Source organism: Haliotis rubra, unplaced genomic scaffold, assembly GCF_003918875.1.
Source record: "Haliotis rubra isolate DU_JTF1 unplaced genomic scaffold, ASM391887v1 Scf399, whole genome shotgun sequence".
Lineage (NCBI taxonomy): Eukaryota > Metazoa > Mollusca > Gastropoda > Lepetellida > Haliotidae > Haliotis > Haliotis rubra.
Genome location: NW_025767078.1, coordinates 342,740 through 364,877, shown reverse-complemented (window position 1 = coordinate 364,877; position 22,138 = coordinate 342,740). Strand labels below are relative to the sequence as shown.

At 45.8% G+C, this 22,138-nt stretch overlaps 1 protein-coding gene across 1 annotated transcript in view; it reads right to left on the bottom strand.

Annotated features, from left to right (window-relative positions):
- The window catches only part of LOC124287017 (E3 ubiquitin-protein ligase HERC2-like), a 177,279-nt gene that overhangs the window by 42,423 nt on the left and 112,718 nt on the right, over window positions 1-22,138 (bottom strand). Inside the window, 25 exon segments of the mRNA XM_046723473.1 lie at window positions 901-991; window positions 1,219-1,362; window positions 1,972-2,053; window positions 2,733-3,014; window positions 3,730-3,927; window positions 4,482-4,672; window positions 6,400-6,536; window positions 6,873-6,981; window positions 7,333-7,443; window positions 9,002-9,134; window positions 9,559-9,741; window positions 10,173-10,342; window positions 10,620-10,665; window positions 10,667-10,903; window positions 11,190-11,461; window positions 14,055-14,238; window positions 14,782-15,009; window positions 15,828-16,030; window positions 17,156-17,306; window positions 17,852-18,042; window positions 18,570-18,749; window positions 19,149-19,338; window positions 20,036-20,211; window positions 20,928-21,075; window positions 21,763-22,089. Coding sequence (XP_046579429.1) covers window positions 901-991; window positions 1,219-1,362; window positions 1,972-2,053; window positions 2,733-3,014; window positions 3,730-3,927; window positions 4,482-4,672; window positions 6,400-6,536; window positions 6,873-6,981; window positions 7,333-7,443; window positions 9,002-9,134; window positions 9,559-9,741; window positions 10,173-10,342; window positions 10,620-10,665; window positions 10,667-10,903; window positions 11,190-11,461; window positions 14,055-14,238; window positions 14,782-15,009; window positions 15,828-16,030; window positions 17,156-17,306; window positions 17,852-18,042; window positions 18,570-18,749; window positions 19,149-19,338; window positions 20,036-20,211; window positions 20,928-21,075; window positions 21,763-22,089 — 4,364 coding nt within the window.

Below are 22,138 nucleotides of genomic sequence, written 5' to 3'. Positions count from 1 at the left end.
GAGGTGGGTCAGGTGAGGTAATGGGAGGTGGGTCAGGTGAGGTAAGGTGAGGTGGGGTAAGTGAGGTAAGGGGAGGTAGGTCAGGTGAGGTAAGTGGAGGTGGGTCAGGTGAGGTAAGGGGAGGTGGGTCAGGTGAGGTGGGGAGGTGGGTCAGGTGAGGTAAGGAGGTGGGTCAGGTGAGGTAAGGGAGGTGGGTCAGGTGAGGGAAGGGGAGGTGGGTCAGGTGAGGTAAGGGGAGGTGGGTCAGGTGAGGTAAGGGGAGGTGGGTCAGGTGAGGTAAGGGGAGGTGGGTCAGGTGAGGGAAGGGGGAGGTGGCTCAGCCGGGTCAGGTGAGGTAAGGGGAGGTGGGTCAGGTGAGGTAAGGGGAGGTGGGTCAGGTGAGGTATAAGGGGAGATGGGGTAGGTGAGGTAAGGGAAGGTGGGGTAGGTGAAGTGGAGCAGGTGAGGTTAGGAGAGGTGGGGTAGGTGAGGTAAGGGAAGGTGGGGCAGGTGAAATGGAGCAGGTGAGGTGGGGTAGGTGTGATGACGTGGATAGGTTAAGTGAGGTAGAGCAGGTGAGGTAGGTAAGTGAGGTGAGATGAGGTGGGGAAGATGTGGTAAGGTGAGGTGAGTTGGGATAAGTGAGGTGAGGTGAGGTGAGGTGAGATGAGGTGAGGTGAGGATACACGCTATTGCATAGTTTATTCCAGGCTGATAAACAAAAGAACTCCTGGTACATACCTTTTTTAAATTTAAAAAATGTTCATAGTTCAAGACAGCAATATTCATATGACACAACATAGAGGTAGGGCCTGTGCATGTAAACTGTAAACATCATGGTCATAGAAAGCAGTTACAGTTACAGAGTGAGGGGCTCTTATTATGTTGATGATGGTACAGATAACGCTGTGGTCCACCTACATCCTGCTGGAATGTCCCAGTTTGCCATCATCCCCCTCCCCCCAGGAGAACACCTTGCCATCCACTGTCAGGGCCATGGCGTGACGCCCACCTGGAACACACAATAAGAGGATACTCTCACTTTCACACGGACATATGTGACAATACAAGCCCTGTCTATTCACTGAAACTGATGAAGCTTGGGGTTTACACTGAGCATCAGTTACACTTGCCTCTCCATTTCCATCAGTTTTATCACAATTATTTCTTTCTTTACAACCAAGTGTGAATACTTTTTTGATCCCCATGTTAAATATAGGTGTAAAACAGCCACAATACCTGAGTGAACAGCCACCTTCTTGATGTGATACTGACTGAGAGAAGTGAGCATTCTGGGTACCGACACATTGCCTGCGTTCATACCAAGGCCGAGACGTCCATTGGTGGCTTCCCCACAGGCATACACCTTCCCGTCCTGAGTCACTGTAGAAACATGGAATATCAGCACCAAGCAACAGAGAAGTTTGTTTGTTTATGGCTACTTAATGATGGCCTGTCTGTTTAACACAATCCAGCAATTGGTGTTCTGAGCAACAGGAGACCCACCAGAGATCTACAGGAGACCCACATAGATCTACAGGAGACCCACATATATTTACAGGACATCCACCAGAGATCTACAGGAGATCCACCAGAGATCTACAGGAGACCCACCAGAGATCTACAGGAGACCCACCAGAGATCTACAGGAGACCTACCAGAGATCTACAGGTGATCCACCAGAGATGTACAGGAGACCCACCAGAGATCCACAAGAGATCTACAGGAGACCCACCAGAGATCCACAGGAGACCCACATAGATTTACAGGAGACCCACCAGAGATCTACAGGAGAACCACCAGAGATCTACAGGAGACCCACCAGATATCTGCAGGACACCCACATAGATTTACAGGAGACCCAAAAGAGATCTACAGAAGACCCACCAGAGACCTACAGGAGACCCACCAGAGAGTTACATTAGGCCTACTGGAGATGTGGTGCATCAACTTTACATGTCTAGTGCTAACAAGGGAGCAGCTTCAACTCACCACAGAACAGGCTCTTGGAGCCCCCTGCGATCTGGACACACTTCACTCCTGACAGACTCTCATTCAGGACAGGCATCTTGATCTGAAATCATCAGCTCATCTTAATTCACATTGTAAACCAAAAGTCACTGTGTTCTTTAATCTGATTGGTTGAAAATCATGATCATATGGTATTCGATTCCCAGGAAATTCACTGCGTATTATTACATACAAACATCGCTCACACCATTGAATTGTTACGTCTTCAGTGTGATGACGTCATTCAAATCATATTGTGATGTAAAGTCCGAATGACGTCTAAATTGAGCAGTTCCAGATGCTACCATGGGAGACAGATGAAACGGCTGGCTGATGACATTTCACTGCTGTACCCGTACTCGATGTCAATGAGTGTAGACACAAAAACGTGTGTGGACCTTTGGGTTTACTTTTGTGTTTACAATGTCGATAAACATCATGTGTTGGCCAATTTCTGTGTGTTATTGAGTATTTGAAGCACAGTAATATTTCATTTGACGCCGTCGGTTCCAAATGAATTCCCATGCTTCAAATACTCACTAACACCCGGAAATTGGCAAAACATGATGTTTATCTCCTAATTCAAACTGAAATTAAAGTGAACTTTTTTCAATATTAACTTGTCACTTAATGCAGTGATTGAAAGATAACTATGTAAAATCTATAATTATTTCTAAACATCAGACTCAGTTTCTAAACTGTTATCCTTCAATAGCCCAGTGGACACTCAAATTGGTGTGTACCTTTGATCCTTTGGGTCCCCCAAGTTGGTCCTTGTCATTCAGCCCCCAGACAAACACGTGAGTCTGGATGTCCTTGTTGCCGAATGCCCTCAGCTTCTTCCTGCCAGGCTGTGTAGCTGGCCGCTCATCATCATCCTCCTTGTCTGAGGCCAGGAACGAGAAGCTGGCAGCAGAGTCCTCCTCCTCTGACCGGTGACGTCCCACGATCTGGAGGCCGTGGACCTTGCAGTCAATCCCGCTGCTACGACACTGGCGGATGTCTATCTCAATTAGGCGGTAGTACTGAAAGTACATGGTCAAGTTCAAGCACCATGGACATATATCTTCAACAATCATCTTAGGACACAATCTTTGGCAGGTATTTTTAAGAATAGATTAATAACAGCGGCATTCACTACACTGAAAATGGCCCTGGACTCTGGCAGATGATGCAGATTGAAGTAAGTCTTCAGGAAGTCAACATTTTCAGAAGAGTTCACTCTACACGGCCATAACACGGAAGTATACACCAATATGAACATTCCATCTCAGAACCAGGGATAAGTGTAATATTGAGACCTGCAGATTCAGAAAGATGTATAATATGTTCACAAATACTAGTGCTATGCCTGTTCATGAAAAATAGAGTACGGCTTAACAGCTCACATCATCTCCTGCAGCACTATGACCAATGAGTCAAATGTGTCTAGGGGGAGATGTGTCAGTTTGAAAGTGTGTTTGCGGGAAAGATGGGTCAGTCAGGGAGATGTGTCAGTTTGAAGGTGTGTTTGAGGGAAAGATGGGTCAGTCAGGGAGATGTGTCAGTTTGAAGGTGTGTTTGAGGGAAAGATGGGTCAGTCAGGGAGATGTGTCAGTTTGAAGGTGTGTTTGAGGGAAAGATGGGTCAGTCAGGGAGATGTGTCAGTTTGAAGGTCTGTTTGAGGGAAAGATGGGTCAGTCAGGGAGATGTGTTAGCTGGGATGATGTTTGTGTGTGGGGACATGTGGCCTGTACTCACCTCTGTCATCTCCTGCAGCAGAGTGACCAGTGTGTCCGTGGGTGAGATGTGGACAGTGCGCAGCTCCTTCATGTTGTGGATGGACTCCCCACCGAGGATGTCCACCGTAGAGGGCATGTAGCTGGAGTCACTGGGGTCCACACGCATGTACAGCCGGTTGATGAGGATGTCGGGCTGCATCTCCAGGCGGATCCAGTGCTGAGGGAAGGGAAATTATAGGGAAATTACATGGAGATTGTTAAAGCTGTCATTTTTGTCTGTTAGTTTGTTGCTTAATGCTTCAAGTAGCAATATTCAACTTGTATGACATCAGCCATGATTCACACACCCTATTATCAGACGAAAATAATCAGGTCTATTCTTGGATATGAAGACGAAATTAAAAGATAGTGGTGAGGCACCCAACCACTATGACACTGGATTATATTCCATAATGCTATGTTTTGTTTGTTGTTTTTTTGTTTAACAATACACTCATCAACATTCCTGCTGGCGGTGGTCTGTAAATAATCAGGTCTTCACCAGACAATCCAGTGATCAACAGCGTGAGCATGAGCACTGGATATGATGACATGTCAACCAAGTCAGAGAGCCTGACCACCTGATAATGTTAGTTGCCTCTTACTACAAGCATGGGTTGCTGAAGACCAATTCTAACACGGTTCTTCACGGGTCTTTCACAATGCATGCTGATGGGAAAAGTATGCCAAGATGTTTTACACTTTATCTTACTGCCCCTATAGATGAGCTACCTTTCCTTGAGATCCGGAACTCTGCCAGTATCCGCTGTTTCCGTCGATGAGTTTGGAGCCCTGGTTGTCACGGGAGGACACATGGATGGACTTGCAGCACATGTGCCAGTTGTCCACTAGAGAGCCACTGGCCACTCTGGGTGTTGGGCGATGGTGCTTCCCTGGCTTCCCTACATACACCGGCTCACCACCTGGGGGATACAACGACAACACCATGACAACAACATCAACTACTCACACTCAACCTGAGACAGTGAATGTTGCATTACTCTAGCCAGCTGTATTCAAGCTAACTCATGACAGCTTGATAGTAATCTGGAAGTCTGGACGGAAACATTAATTACAATCCACACAATCAGGTCATGACACACAATCCACACAATCAGGTCTTCACACAATCCACACTATCAGGTCATGACACACAATCTACACTATCAAGTCACAACACACAATCAACACTATCAGGCCATGACACACAATCTACACTATCAGGTCATGACACAATCCACACTATCAGGTCATGACACACTATCAGGTCATGACACACAATCCACACTATCAGGCCATGACACACAATCCACACTATCAGATCATGACACACAATCAGGTCATGGTGACACACAATCCACACTATCAGGTCATAACACACAATCCACACTATCAGGCCATGACACACAATCCACACTATCAGGCCATAACACACAATCCACACTATCAGGCCATGACACACAATCCACACTATCAGATCATGACACACAATCAGGTCATGGTGACACACAATCCACACTATCAGGTCATGACACACAATCTACACTATCAGGTCATGACACACAATCCACAATATCAGTTCACAACACACAATCAGGTCATGACACACTATCCACACAATCAGGTCATGACACACAATCCACACTATCAGGTCATGACACACAATCCACGCTATCAGGTCATGATACACAATCCACACTATTAGGTCATGACACACAATCTACACTATCAGGCCATGACACACAATCCACACTATCAGGCCATGACACACAATCCACACTATCAGGCCATGACACACAATCCACACTATCAGATCATGACACAAAATCAGGTCATGGTGACACACAATCCACACTATCAGGTCATGACACACAATCTACACTATCAGGTCATGACACACAATCCACAATATCAGTTCACAACACACAATCAGGTCATGACACACCATCCACACTATCAGGTCATGACACACAATCCACACTATCAGGTCATGACACACCATCCACACTATCAGGTCATGACACACAATCCACACTATCAGGTCATGACACACAATCCACACTAACAGGTCATGACACACAATCCACACTATCAGGTCATGACACACAATCTACACTATCAGGTCATGACACACTATCAGGTCATGACACACAAACCACGCTATCAGGTCATGACACACAATCCACACTATCAGGTCATGACATACTATCAGGCCATGACACACAATCCACACTATCAGGTCATGACACACTATCAGGTCATGACACACAATCCACGCTATCAGGTCATGACACACAATCCACACTATCAGGTCATGACATACTATCAGGCCATGACACAGAATCCACACTATCAGGCCATGACACACATTCAGGTCATGGTGACACACAATCAGGCCATGACACACAATCTACACTATCAGGTCATGACACACAATCCACAATATCAGGTCACAACACACAATCCACACAATCAGGTCATGACACAATCCACACTATGAGGTCACAATGAGTCAAGACTAAACATTGAATTTGACATCCAATTTACAGGCATACTTTCCCGCTCTGCACTATCAAAAACCTCTGGTTCAATAGCCGGATGAAAAACCGACAAAAACATCTTGATTTACAATCACAGACACAAGCCTCACCTGGCTCAGTGATCCTGTTGAAGGGGTGTTTGTGGGTCTTGTTGTTCTTGAAGCAGTTTTCACAGAAGTCAAAATCATCACAGATCTTACATTTAAACCTCGGCCCTGTCAGTGGAGACACTTGGCACCCATTACATCTGAAACAACAATAGTAATCCTACAGAAACAGGTCTCAGTGAGCACAGTTTACCTCATCATACCTCAATCCAGGATCGTGGCCTGGGTGGATGAACTAACTACACTGCTGGAACTTACAAGGATATTGCCATCCCCATCATAATGGTTAGGAAAACATATCTATTCTGAAACATAGTTGGAATTATTTTAACTTGAATTTGGCAAATCATAGTTCATAATTGTGAATATGTCCTGATATTTGATGGAGGCATTGGGCCAAGAGAAGCTTCCAAGCAGGTCTACATAAATTGGCAGAACTAGCAATGATAACAAGAATGATGATAAACTTGACTGACGAGATTCTGGGATGTGTGCTGGGCACGAGCTCCATCTCCTCGATGACCCCAGTCCAGTGGGCCTGCTGTGGGAAGTCCACTGTGATGTCGCGGCCGTTAGGGTTGATAGCTGGACAAGAACAAGTATTTCTATGACATTTTGAAGGTATACATATATATATATACAGCGGGAATTTTATAGATGTTAACTTCCTATAAGCAATTTAAACCCCTTGAGAGTACAGAGCACATCCTTACTCCCTTAGAACCTATAAAAATTAGACCACAAATCATACAATCTAGACCAATTTGGATCACGCAATAAAGATCTTTTTCAAACTGTGTACACTGGTCCTTGAACAGATTCTGTTATTTTTCTCCTACTTTTACATCCATATAACTTACAGCGTAATGAATCCTATCTACTGAGATACAATACTTTACATCGCTACAGACATACTGTAACACGTGGCTTGTGTACCTGTTACAGTCCCCACACTGCCGTGAGTGACAGATCCCCACTTGTACGTTGGTGTCGACACGGACGGCTTCACTCGTACCTTGTCACCAACCTTGATATTCTGGCTGCCAACTGAAATCAAACATCAAACCTATTACTTATTTGCCTCCAAAAATAGGTGCTTCCAAAACAAACAGAATATAAAAAGGTTCAACAACTTATTTTAAAGAAATCGATAAATAATTCAGAAATGATTCACAAATTTTTGCAAAAAGGGAAATAGCTACAGCTGAAAATGAACATGTTGCAAACATAACAAAGAGAAACGAGGTGCGGGATGAAAGGATGAAAGGGAAATGAATAAAATCAGAGCCTGTTATAGAAGAGGTCCAGGTCAAGGTCACATAAAGCCAAGGTCGGGTCAGGTCAGGGTTCAGGTTGTGTCACGGTCAGGTCAAGTCAGGGTCCAGCTCCAGGTCATGTTCAAGTCGGAGCAATCAGCTACAGAACTGATCCCAATTCTGATCCATGTCAGTGTATTGTCTAGGTCAGGGCCTCATTCCACAAAGCTACGACTGTCATAAGTCTATGTTAAAGTATGGGAGTTACGATCATCTTAGAGCTATGACTGTCATAAGTCTATGTTAAAGTATGGGAGTTATGATCATCTTAGCGCTACGACTGTCGTAAGTCTATGTTAAAGTATGGGTGTTACGATCATCTTAGAGCTATGACTGTCATAAGTCTATGTTAAAGTATGGGAGTTACGATCATCTTAGAGCTATGACTGTCTTAAGTCTATGTTAAAGTATGGGAGTTATGATCATCTTAGCGCTACGACTGTCGTTTAAGTCTATGTTAAAGTATGGGAGTTACGATCATCTTAGAGCTATGACTGTCATAAGTCTATGTTAAAGTATGGGAGTTACGATCATCTTAGAGCTATGACTGTCTTAAGTCTATGTTAAAGTATGGGAGTTATGATCATCTTAGCGCTACGACTGTCGTAAGTCTATGTTAAAGTATGGGTGTTACGATCATCTTAGGGTTATGATCACTTTGAGGAACTGCCCTGGTCAGTTCCTGGTCTGGTGCAGATGCTGTTCATGCCAGTACAATATGATATAGGGTAGGTCAAGGTCATGGGCTGATCCAAATCAGGCAAAGGTCGGTTCAGATACAATCCAAGCTGAGTTCAAGCGATACCGTCATTATTACACAGAGCAATCTGAGTCCTGCAACTGAACTTTCTGAAAATTCTCAACTTCATTTATAAGTAGAAAGCTGCACTTGAAGACACCACTTTAATAAGTTTAACCCCCTTGCCGAAAATTTCTGACATCTGTTTTCTCAGTCAAATGATTCTATTTCTTATCAGTATCACCTGACCCAACCGTATCCCATATACATCCAAATTCCGATTAAATACCATGGACTTTAGTCCCAGGGCTGAGAGTGATGTGTGGGTGGGGAGAGGCAGGAGGCATGGAAAGAGGCATGAAAGGAGGCGTGGAAGGAGGCATGAAAGGAGGCGTGGAAGCAGGCATGAAAGGAGGCATGGAAGGAGGCATGAAAGGAGGCGTGGCAGCAATGAGTAATGCAATGACCCCATGTGTGGGAGGGAGGAGCCACCTCGCCTGGCAGCCATGGTTGAGTGCTGGTGCAGCAACAGAAGATTGTCTCTACTTACACTCTGTGCGGTTACCTGACGATATGTTAGTGAAGCCAAGTAGCTCCACGTGGATGTAGCGCACCCAGTACGTCCCGTTCTTCCGCTGCCAGTCCGCCTGGATGTTCAGGTCATGGAGGCCATCGCGGTCCAGCTGAACAACAAGAAGGTTTTTTGAAAGGATAAAGTGTCAATACATGGTGTTTAAAGTTTTACAATGATTCTCAGACCAAAGGTATTGGTTACAGATGAAGTTTAACCTTGTAAAATCCTGAATGGATAACAAGAAAGTTTTTATTAAAGAGACTGATTATCTGATAGTTAGGGAAGTATAACAGATACACTATTAGAGAGACTACTTCAAAAATAGTCAGACTGTGATTTGAAAAGATGATATAAGAGAGACAATACAAGAGAGACAACTTTCACAGGCTTTTCACACTGGGTTACTGACTATTAGGTTGAATGAAGCCAATTTGTAATGAAGTAATGACACCAGTTTGTGTCGAGGCTACGAATCTTGTTGTATCTTGTTACATCTTGTTCTAGATGAAAGTAAACAGGGACCAGTTACTCACTTTGATGACTTTGCCGATATCGCCTTCATGAACTTCTTCCTATGTGCGACAACATCGGACCATCATGCCCACCTGGATGTGGTCGCGGACAAACATGGCATACTCGTCGTTGCTGAGGAAGTCTGTGCGTTTCTTGAAGGGCGTCGGAGGCCCGGAGGCACCACCTCGGTCGGAAGGTAGGAACTGGAAAATACATCAGCTTACATAAATGGTTGTTTCTTTGTTTGTTGTTTAAAGCTGCACTCAGACATATTCAAGCTATTTGGCAATAGTTTGTAAATAATCGAGTCTGGACTAGATAATCCTGTGATCAACAGCACGAGTGTCGATTTACATAAATATGATGGCATGTGTCAACCAAGTCAGCGAGCCAGACCACCCGATCCCGTTAGTCGTCTCTTACAACAAGCAGGGGTTGCTGAGGACCAATTCTTACCAGGATCTCCAGGGATAGCTTGTTTCTGTTTCACAGCTTCATTGAGAAGTATTCTGATATATCATGGAACCATGTTCCAGAGAAAGGCATGTGTCATTACAACAATGACCACCTTAACTCCTGCATAAAGTTTGCTACTGTTGAAATCCTACACAATATGCAAATATGTCCAGCTCACATCATATGTGTCGAAGTCATCAAAGTCCTCTGACATGGAGTCACTCTCGGAGTATCCATCGATGGAGGACAGACTGTCTGTGTCGGACTCTTCCTGTCCTGGAACCTCCTGATGTTCGATCAGCCAGCTCACCAGCGCCTCAGCACTCCGAGAATCAGCCGAACTGAGTGCTGAACAGCGAACAAACATTTTATACTCTTTATTAAGTTTAGTCTGAAAATTCATGAACACCTTCAATATGTCCTGATAAGCACAGGGGCTTGTAATACTAAAAACTAGCATCAAGGTTCACCTGTATAGTCCTAATACCAAGTCACCGACTACATGAGTCTTGATGCTAGTTTTTAGCATTACAAGAACCTGTGCTGATAATGAACCATATATACAAGGCCACATATTCAACAACTGCTTATTTGCTGAAAAATCCATTTGTTCAGGATTTCATACCTCCATTGCCCAGCACCTTGATGGCAAACTCCACGTTCTTCCTGGGGGAAGCCCATCTCTATGATCTGCTGCACCAAGGACGACGGTGGAGGCTGTGAGGGCTTCATCTTGCGTGGGCGTGGCACCCTGGGCACAGGGGCTGCAACCGGTGGGGTGTTATATGACGTGACGGACGATATCCCAGAAGCCATCATCTGGTCGTCATCAGAGCTGGTGTCTTCGTCAGAGTCACACGGCTGACCTGCCTCAGCAGTCAGATACTGACATGTGGCCAGGGCAGCAGCCTGGAGCAAGAAAACAGTCAGCGGCCATGTAACTAGAGAAAAATTTACATGCAAGGAATTATGAGAATAAATTATTGAATGCTTGAATTTCAACTTTAATTCAAGACAAATTATCCATAATCCCCTAGTGAAATATCTTCTACAGAATAGTCAGCCAGCCAACTTGCTGGACAAGTCAAGATGGCCATCTTGCTAGACTAGTCCAGAAGGCCATTATGCTTGACAAATCAGTATCAGTTATCTTGCTGGGCAAGTCAGTAATCCCAAATCCATACTGAGTACTGACCTCAATTTCTTCTCTGCTAAACATGGCCTTGAGTGGTGAGGGTTGAGTGGCCGCCATCAACAGCTGCTGCATCAGCGACGTCCCCTGCGACGTTTCCGTGTTCACATCCTCCTCGATAACGCCAAAGCCGTCATGGAGAAATTCACTTGCAACCGGTTGAGACAAGATCTGACGCAGGTTGTCTTGACGACTGAACAGGACCCGCGCTGCACGGAGCAGACTGAGTCTGATCTGCTGCTTCCGCAACTCCTTTGGGTTGATGGTGAATCCTCCTGACAAGGTGAAGGCCAAAAGTTAATTTTTTTTGTCCTCTCAATATGTGTTGACACAGACTCTACAGAACCTACCAATGGACGTTGTCCCAGACACACACTCTACATAACCTACCCACAGACATTATCCCAGACACAGGCTCTACAGAACCTACCAATGGCCATTGTGCCAGCCACAGACTCTACAGAACCTACCCACAGACGTTGTCCCAGCCACAGACTCTACAGAACCTACCCACAGACATTGTCCCAGACGCAGACTCTACAGAACCTACCAATGGCCATTGTGCCAGCCACAGACTCTACAGAACCTACCGACAGACATTGTCCCAGACACAGACTCTACAGAACCTACCCACAGACATTGTCCCAGACACAGACTCTACAGAACCTACCAATGGCCATTGTGCCAGCCACAGACTCTACAGAACCTACCCACAGACGTTGTCCCAGCCACAGACTCTACAGAACCTACCCACAGACATTGTCCCAGACGCAGACTCTACAGAACCTACCAATGGCCATTGTGCCAGCCACAGACTCTACAGAACCTACCGACAGACATTGTCCCAGACACAGACTCTACAGAACCTACCCACAGACATTGTCCCAGACACAGACTCTACAGAACCTACCGACAGACATTGTCCCAGACACAGACTCTACAGAACCTACCAATGGCCATTGTGCCAGCCACAGACTCTACAGAACCTACCCACAGACGTTGTCCCAGACGCAGACTCTACAGAACCTACCAATGGCCATTGTGCCAGCCACAGACTCTACAGAACCTACCGACAGACATTGTCCCTGACACAGACTCTACAGAACCTACCCACAGACATTGTCCCAGATACAGACTCTACAGAACCTACCCACAGACGTTGTCCCAGATACAGACTTTACAGAACCTACCCACAGACATTGTCCCTGACACAGACTCTACAGAACCTACCCACAGACATTGTCCCTGACACAGACTCTACAGAACCTACCCACAGACGTTGTCCCAGATACAGACTCTACAGAACCTACCCACAGACGTTGTCCCAGACACAGACTCTACAGAACCTACCCACAGACGTTTTCCCAGACACAGACTCTACAGAACCTACCCACAGACGTTGTCCCAGACACAGACTCTACACAACCTACCCACAGACGTTGTCCCTGACACAGACTCTACAGAACCTACCGACAGACGTTGTCCCAGACACAGACTCTACAGAACCTACCGACAGACGTTGTCCCTGACACAGACTGTACAGAACCTACCGACAGACATTGTCCCTGACACAGACTCTACAGAACCTACCCACAGATGTTGTCCCAGACACAGACTCTACACAACCTACCCACAGACGTTGTCCCTGACACAGACTCTACAGAACCTACCCACAGACGTTGTCCCAGACACAGACTCTACAGAACCTACCGACAGACGTTGTTCCTGACACAGACTCTACAGAACCTACCCACAGACAGGCTGTCCCAGACACAGACTCTACAGAACCTACCCACAGGCGTTGTCCCTGACACAGACTCTACAGAACCTACCCACAGGCGACGGTGTCCCAGACACAGACTCTACAGAACCCCACCCGACAGGCGTTGTCCCAGACACAGACTCTACAGAACCTACCGACAGGCGTTGTCCCTGACACAGACTCTACAGAACCTACCCACAGGCGTTGTCCCTGGCCACAGACTCTGCAGAACCTACCCACAGGCGTTGTCCCAGACACAGGACTCTACAGAACCTACAGACAGGCGTTGTCCCTGACACAGACTCTCTACAGAATCCTACCCACAGAGCTGTCCCAGACACAGACTCTACAGACGTTGTCCCTGACACAGACTCTACAGAACCTACCCACAGACGGTGTCCCAGACACAGACTCTACAGAACCTACCCACAGACGTTGTCCCAGACACAGACTCTACAGAACCTACCAGCAGGCGTTGTCCCTGACACAGACTCTACAGAACCTACCCACAGACGTTGTCCCAGACACAGACTCTACAGAACCTACCCACAGACGTTGTCCCAGACACAGACTCTACAGAACCAACTGACAGACGTTGTCCCAGACACAGACTCTACAGAACCAACTGACAGACGTTGTCCCTGACACAGACTCTACAGAACCTACCCACAGACGTTGTCCCAGACACAGACTCTACAGAACCAACTGACAGACGTTGTCCCAGACACAGACTCTACAGAACCTACCGACAGACATTGTCCCAGACACACACACTACAGAACCTACCGACAGATGTTGTCCCAGACACAGACTCTACACAACCTACCCACAGACGTTGTCCCAGACACAGACTCTACAGAACCTACCGACAGATGTTGTCCCAGACACAGACTCTACACAACCTACCCACAGACGGTGTCCCAGACACAGACTCTACAGAACCTACCGACAGACGTTGTCCCAGACACAGACTCTACAGAACCTACCGACAGATGTTGTCCCAGACACAGACTCTACAGAACCTACCGACAGATGCTGTCCCAGACACAGACTCTACAGAACCTACCGACAGACGTTGTCCCAGACACAGACTCTACAGAACCTACCGACAGACGTTGTCCCAGACACAGACTCTATGCTGCCAGTGCTGGTTGCCAGTGGAGCACGGGGGATTTCCTCCTTTCTCTCTGTACGGAAGCCAGCTCCAGCGAGACTGACCAGTTTAGCCCAGCTGGTCAGCAGACTTCCAGACAGAGGCAGCTTCTCAATACTGAACTCCACCAGGGGGAGCTGCAACATCACACAGTGGGAACATTCATGGGTGAGAGTGAGTGAGTAAGTGGGCGAGAGTGTGAAGTGATAATACAAGTAAGAACGGTCAGGGAGACAGTGACTGAGTGTGAGAATTAGAGGGAGTGAAATGTGTAAATGAGAGTGAGAATAGTGTGTGAGAGTGAGAAACAAGGTAGAAAGCATATGAGGTTGAATAAAAGGTGAGAATGAGAGGATGTCAATGACAGCAAGAGAGAGTGAGAGAGAATGTGAAAGGAAGTGTGTGAAAGAAAGAGTGTGGGAGTGACTGGGAGTTAGTGAGAGTGAAAGAGCGAAAGGTATTGAAAGTTTCAAGACAGAATACCAATATTAGACAACTATGTTGGTTAGTGAGTGAGGCTGTATTAGTGCTCCTTGGAAACATTTATTGACTTGTTTGAAAAATTTCATAGCAAAAGTGACTCAAGTGAGATTCTCTATATAGCAACTTAATGAAAACTGAATATCAATTAACTTCCCACTGATTAGATCTATATATCTCTTAGCAGCTCAGGAACTTACCGACGTGAGCTCCGTGAGACGGCAAACTTGTGCTGAGCCATCATGAAACTGGACATGTATTTTCCCCTTGGGTGTGATCTTGGATATTGTGCCGACTCCGTAAGCTTCATGGAGGACGAGTCCCCCAAGCCGAGGTCGGTTGTCCACCCCTCCTATCATGGCCAGAACAGCCATCACAACGGCGATTGTCTCCTGGTCCTGGCCCTGTCTGCTGTCGTCAGTCGGGGGCTGAAAAGAACAGGAAGATGGGTTACACCGAGACGTCAACTCCAGCTGCATCCTGGCATAGTCACCAGGGTAATCAGTTTCACTATTTGGCTTGATATTGCCACCTAGATATAAGCCAAATATATGGTCAAAGATCCACTCAAATTCCGGTAACACTAATTACCTGTTCGTCAGAAAGAAAATGTAGTATTTTGAGTGCAAAGTAATACCTTTGCCCTGTTTTGACCATGAATTGGAAGGTTTCTTAGATTTAAGTAAATATATCAACACAAGTACTCGCATGGTGGGCGAGCTGGCTAAGGCGCCAGGCTAGTGATCCAGCGAGCTTGGAGGTGCCAGGATTGAGCCCACCTGTGACCGGGTGTAATAACCTTGGAGTCAACTTTGTGTGCAGACTCTTTCAGTGTTGTCACAACCCTGTGCACTTAAAAGAACCAACGGATCCGTTGGTATATGACCAGATTGTGGCCACATGAATACGTGCAAACACCTAGTTGCGGGTACAGCAACGTGTAGTAAAACTTGAACAAAGTACTGTGACTATGTGTCCCAGTCCACCCAGCTGTGAATGGGTACCTCGTAAGGATGGGAAAGCCACATTAACTTTGTGCACCTAGTGGCTGCATGAGTTGTATGCTCCCCAGGGAGTTGAGATTGAAAATATGATGTGACATTGAGATTGACATCCAGTGCTCGAGGGAATAAACAAAGTGCTTTGAGCATGCATGTAGATGGGATGGATTATAGCGCTATATAAATACCCAAATAAATGATAATACTGACAGCAAGATAGATAAGTGGGGTTGTATACTGGGTACCTGTGGAGATGGTCTGTCTAGTATGAGGTCGATGATACGGGGAAGTTGACATTCGATGAACTTGTTGATGTGGATGTTCCATGTGTCGAGAGAGTGCAGCTTCCTCAGCAGAGCCACGATCTCCTCCGTGATGGTGCTGGTGTAGGATGCTGTGATGGACACCGGCGCTCGGACCTGCTTCCGACACGGTCGAGGGCTCTCATCTGTGACAGGGAAAATATACCAGTTTAAATAGAGAGGACAGTGTTATTGGGGCCAGACATTTTTTCTATGTGGTGAGTCTCACAGGAATGGGTATTGTGCTGAAGACAAATCTGTGATTCAAATCCACAATTTTCAAATATACCAGTTTAAAGAGGGAGGAAAGTGGCACGGGGAACAGATATTTTCCTAGGTGAATATCACGAATATTGTCAGTGTATGAAATAAGGCCCATCCGACCGCCCGAGACGGTCTAGATTTCTGACGGATGGTCTAGCCAGCCTGATGGTCTGGTAATTTTTTTTTAGATATTCCACACATCTGAGTAAATTCACCATATTTGGTCTGGTTAAATCCATTTTGGGATGGAGCATTTTGAAGTTACCAGCCTTGATGTCTGGCTGGATTTTGGGCTTATTTCATACACTGGTATTGTGCTAAAGACGAAATTGGGATTCAAGTCCACACTTTTCATATTCTGGCACTACTAAGCAATGGACCTCTGCACACACATCAACAGAAAGTATCAGGAAGCTGTCATGTTGCTGGCTCTCATCTGTGAGTGAGAGAAGCTTCAGCAGCATTGTAAGGTCCAATAATGGATTCAAGCAGTATAATAGGGTCCACACTGACCTCAGTACCTTCAGTACCTACTTCCCTGCCTGGCGCTCGGCATTAATGTGTACAACAAGGACTGGTCGGCTAATGTGTCTGAGTGGGGTATTCATGCTTCACTGCGGCATGGTATCTCAGTATGCTAGCACTATAAAACCAGCTTCTGTCTGGGCTAGTACAAGCAGCCGCACATCCGACACATGCATGTCGTCATATGAGCGAAATATTCTCAAGCACGACATTATACCCAATTTCAGGTTACTTCACTTCTATCATGACAGCTTGGGCTCCAAACCAAGGTATACAGAATAAGGGGATGGGGGATGGGGGATTTATCAAACAATTTATGCAGCTCCAATCTACTTATTATTCATAAGACTACTGAACAGGAAATGTCCTGATATGGACAAAAGGGATGCAGAGAAAATTTACACAGAAGTCACATTAATGTATGTGAATGTAGTGCCACTGCTATCAAGTACATCACTATGGCAACAAGGGAGACAACTTACACTGTGAGATGAGAGTCGGGTCTGTTGCACAGGCTGTCAGTACAGAACCCAGCAGTTTGAAGAGGCGATGGATGATGTCATTGATGCGGGTGACGTCCATGCTGTGGTCCCAGGAAGGTAAAACAGTTCGGAGGAGCTTCAGAGTCAGGATCTGAAAAGAGTCAAATCGAAGTAAGTATTCACATACTTGGTGAAACAGTAAGTGTGTTACAGTCACATCATGTTGATAATGGAGGAAAGCCTGAGGTGAAGCAACTGTTAGATGCAGCTCTGTCTTTATCAGGGTTATCCCAGAACTGTTTGTAGATGTTCTATGACGTCATTGATCACCTGTACCTCGGACCTGTGAAGATCCGGGTCTTCAGCAACCCATGCTTGTCATAAGAGGTGACTAATGGGATTGGGTGGTCAGGCTTGCTGACTTGGTTGACACATGTCATTGTACCCCAATTGTGTAGATCGATGTCATCACATGATTGATCACATGATTGTCTGGTCCAGACTCGATTATATCCAGACCGCTGTCATATAGCTGGGATATTGCTGAGTGCAGCGTTAAACAACAACCCATTTAAACCAAACCAACCTGCACCTAGGAGGCATTCTCTCACATTGATAATCTATGGCGTTATATATTGCCTTTAAATACATCCTGTGATGTTATGCATCACCTGTAACGAGGAAGCATTCCCTCACCTGTCTGTAGACGTTCTTGACATGCTTCACTCCCTGCTCCTCCTCCAGAATCTTCATCAACAGAGAGATCCACCTGGGTGTGCTCAGAGCCTGGCTGATTACCTGCCCCGTCGCGATGCTACGCACAAAGCCCAGGCTGCACCAGTTGAAGTGCTGCTCGCTGGCAATCTGGATTGCTGTTGAGTTGACATCTGCATGACAGAGAGATGGAGCATTGAAAATATCCTAAATACACTTATAACCACAATTGACAGTCAATGAACAGTCTCTTGTATTAATCATCTTCCAACACTCCCTCGTGATACACAGTGACTCGAAGAACATGTTCTGCTGTATATAGACAAACAGGCTCCTTTTCTTAATGTGAAAGACAATGTGAAAGTCCTTGGCTTATATGAAAACATCGGAGTTAAAATAGCCAAGCTATAGAAATCATAGGTTTTAGGTTTTCCAAAGCTGATCAGCATACAAAGGATTTCAGTGTAATAGATTTATGAAATTTGAAATACAATCCATGACATGAATTAAAAATCTAAAGACAGAAATACTCAGAACAATTTTTTGTAACCAGATTACGACAGGCATACTTCAATAAGAATTTGGGGACTTGCATCGGGGGAATTTAAAAACTGATTGTCAGCAGTTAAAATACACTCCTTCACCCACAAAGCCTTATATTCTAATTGTTCTTGATATACTCAATAATCACAGTACTCACTGAGACCATAGTTACAGCCACAGTCGACGACGTTCCTCATCAGCCCACACAGTGATCCTATAGCCTCCTTCTGAGCACGGTCTGAGTGGATCCCAGAACTCACAGACAAGGAGCGCAGCAGCCATATTGTTGACCGACGCACCAAGGACGTCGGGTGTTTGCTCTCAGGTTTGCATTTCTCTGTAATAAGGGGAAAACATATGTCCTGTAGTCTGTGATTCTGTTTATCAAACTTAAACTAAACAGAGAAAAATGCTCACATCTACACAAAAGGAGTGAGTGGGTGAGTGAGTGAGTGAGTGAGTGAGTGAGTGAGTGAGTGAGTGAGTGAGTGAGTGAGTGAGTGAGTGAGTGAGTGAGTGAGTGAGTGAGTGAGTTAGCTTTGTCCACGTCAGTTCATTCTGAAGGAAAGTTCGAAAGTGGTCTTAGACTTTTACCACTTTTGCAAAATCCACCAGGCATGATGCCGACAAACCCAGAAGAGATCAGGGTGTAAAGGATGAATGTGTGAGAGACAGAGGTGTGAGAAAGGTGCAAGAGATGAGGATGGAGAGCTGAAGGTATCCGAAGGTCACTAACCTGACTCCAGTTCTTCTTCATCTTCTTCATCATTGTCAGGGAGTTCTGGAGGCTCGGCCAACTTGAGGTCATACTTGCCCTCCTTGCCCATCCTGTAGCTGTTGGTGCTCCCCGTGTCCCACTGCACCCTGATCCAGCCATCCTCCCCCAGCTCCCCGATCACACGACCCAGACCCGGCGGAGGACCATCCTACAGACAGCGATGCACAAGCATTTATTAGTTTGACCATGATTTCAGTGTAAGAAGCAGTAGCATTCATAGTCCAAAGCTTCACAGTCTGGTTTACAAGGATAAAACCTTTTTATCATCCAAAACTGTGTTCCACAGGAGATGTCGCTTGTGTGAGATGATATGATATGTCCAAGGAGATATATTTTGACAGTAGATTTTGTACAATATCCTAACAATGCTATGACATCATCAACTTGATGACATCACAATACTATGACATCACTGCACTGCAAGTCTAATGGTAGTACAGTGTTGAGAGATGTACATTTTTCATTGAAAACTCATGAAGAATGATTTTTGATGATAAAGAGAATCTCACCCTCAGTGGACACTTGGGTGAGATTCTCTATTTATTCCACAGGCAGTTGTCATACAAGTAGAGAAGTGTCAAGTCATAGTCAGAAATAACACAGCTATATGACTGCAGGAGGGGCAGATGCAGGAGTTTGGAGAAGGGGGGATGCACATAACTCGCGCACACCCGCACCCAACCCCTCTGGATCCGTCCCTATGCAGTAAATGAAAGTTCCACTGTTATTCCATGTTCTGTTAAGTAATGAGCAACATCAATGCTACATCACGGCTGCCAATGAATCTACTCACTACATCTGCTGATGTTTGCGGGCAATATAGATCCTGAATGTTCATAACTGACCTGATCACCCCATTTCCAGTCGACCCCTCTCATGACCCGAGTCCCGATCTTCATCATGGCGGCCAGCTCCGCTCCAGACAGTGGCATCTGCTGCGTCTGCTTCTTGACCTTCTGCTCCTCTGGCACGGTGCACACCACCATGTTGTTGTCCGGGATCAGCAGATCTGGGTCCGGACCTGCACAAAACATGAACACATCACTTGCAGGCAGTGCCTCTCCAACAAAGCTTACAATAATCATGATGAAGACACTTCATCGTTTTAATTTATCCGTATGAGAAGCAATACAAAATGATTGTTGAAAAACCAGCCAGTCTGAGTATGCTCTATGTGAGTCGCCTGCCAGAATTAGTATGCTCTGTTGACTTCACCTTCTTATCACAATATGCTCTGTGTGACTCACCCGCAAGAATGATCATGTTCTGGGGATTCACCTGCCAGAATGAATATATTCTGTTGAATTCACCTTCAAATCTCAATATTATCTGTGACTCGTCTGCCAGAATGAGTATGTTCTGGGGATTAAACTGCAAGCTGGAGTATGCTCTGTGACTCACCTGCAAGTCCAAGAATGCTCTGTGACTCACCTGCAAGTACTGGTATGCTCTGTGACTCACCTGCAAGTCCAAGAATGCTCTGTGACTCACCTGCAAGTCCAAGAATGCTCTGTGACTCACCTGCAAGTACTGGTATGCTCTGTGACTCACCTGCAAGTCTGAGAATGCTCTGTGACTCACCTGCAAGGCTGAGTATGTCCTATGGACTCACCCGCAAGCCTGAGTATGCTCTCTGTGACTCAACTGCAAGGCTGAATATGCCCTATGGACTCACCCGCAAGCCTGAGTATGCTTTCTGTGACTCACCTGCAAGCCTGAGTATGCTCTGTGACTCACCTGCAAGCCTGAGTATGCTCTGTGTCAGGGCCAGGACTCCACTGTTGAGCAGCAGACTGAGACTGCTGGACTGATGTTCCGCCATCAAGATGCCCAGTGTCGCCAGGATGAACCGCGCCACTGGCAGGGCTCCCAGACTCAGCCGCTCCTGTAGACACATACACTGCAGTCTAAGACCTGACACACTTCACATTCATCCCACTTATAAGGCACAAGGATACTGCACTGACAGAACTGTCACGGTGAGTGTAGATTTGCACCATGATATGATCCTTATAATAAAGAAGTTGACATCCATAAATGTTCACCAGTTATGTGAATCACTTCTACATGCCATTCAAAGACTTGCGAAGCAGTCATCATTATTTTAGATCTCAATTGCATATCCTGTTCTTTATTGTCTCATAAAATATGCCATAAATTTCATTCAGCTGTACAAACATTTTCTCCCATGATCAGCCAGATAAAGAGAAATCATATCTGACACTATTTTGCCTTTAAAATAAGCAGAGAAGTAATTTGTAACAGGGATCCCCACAAAGGAAAATCAAGTCAAAACGTCTGAAACCGAGAAGTGGATTCATGCAACAGCGCCAACTGGTTACTTGCATTGAAAGTTTACATCAGAAATATAAAAACAAAAAGAGAGCAGTGGGCCTGGGATAAGGGTACAGATCACATGATATTCAAGTTAACACAAACATGTTCCTTTCATTAAACTGTGGTACTCTGATTCATTGAAGGTATTGTGGCTGAAATGTTATTGCTGAAACTGAAAATTATCAACAACATGTAACCTAGTTTTAATAAAGCTGACTGCACATTTTCAGCCTACCTTGGTGTTGTCCTGGGCTGGTTGGGAAGGGTTGACTCCCTTTGCCTTGAAGATCATGTCAGCAGATATGACACAGGATCTAAGTTCCCGAATGGCCCAGCGGTAGAGTTCCGCAAACGTCATTTCCAGCAGGATCCGATCACACGGTGGGATGAGTTTGACGTTAGCCAGGCAGTGGGGAAGGGGGGTGTTGAACTTGCGCCCCACGGTGAGGAGTCCTTGCCAGCCACACAGGACAGCGTACTTGACGGAGGGCACCAGGTGGTCCTTGTGAACCAGACAGAGCATGTTCTGGATGCCCTTCAGCCGCAGCTCTGCCCTCGCAACCTACAAGTATACAGCCAATGGGAATATACTCCAGCAACACTTAACTTGT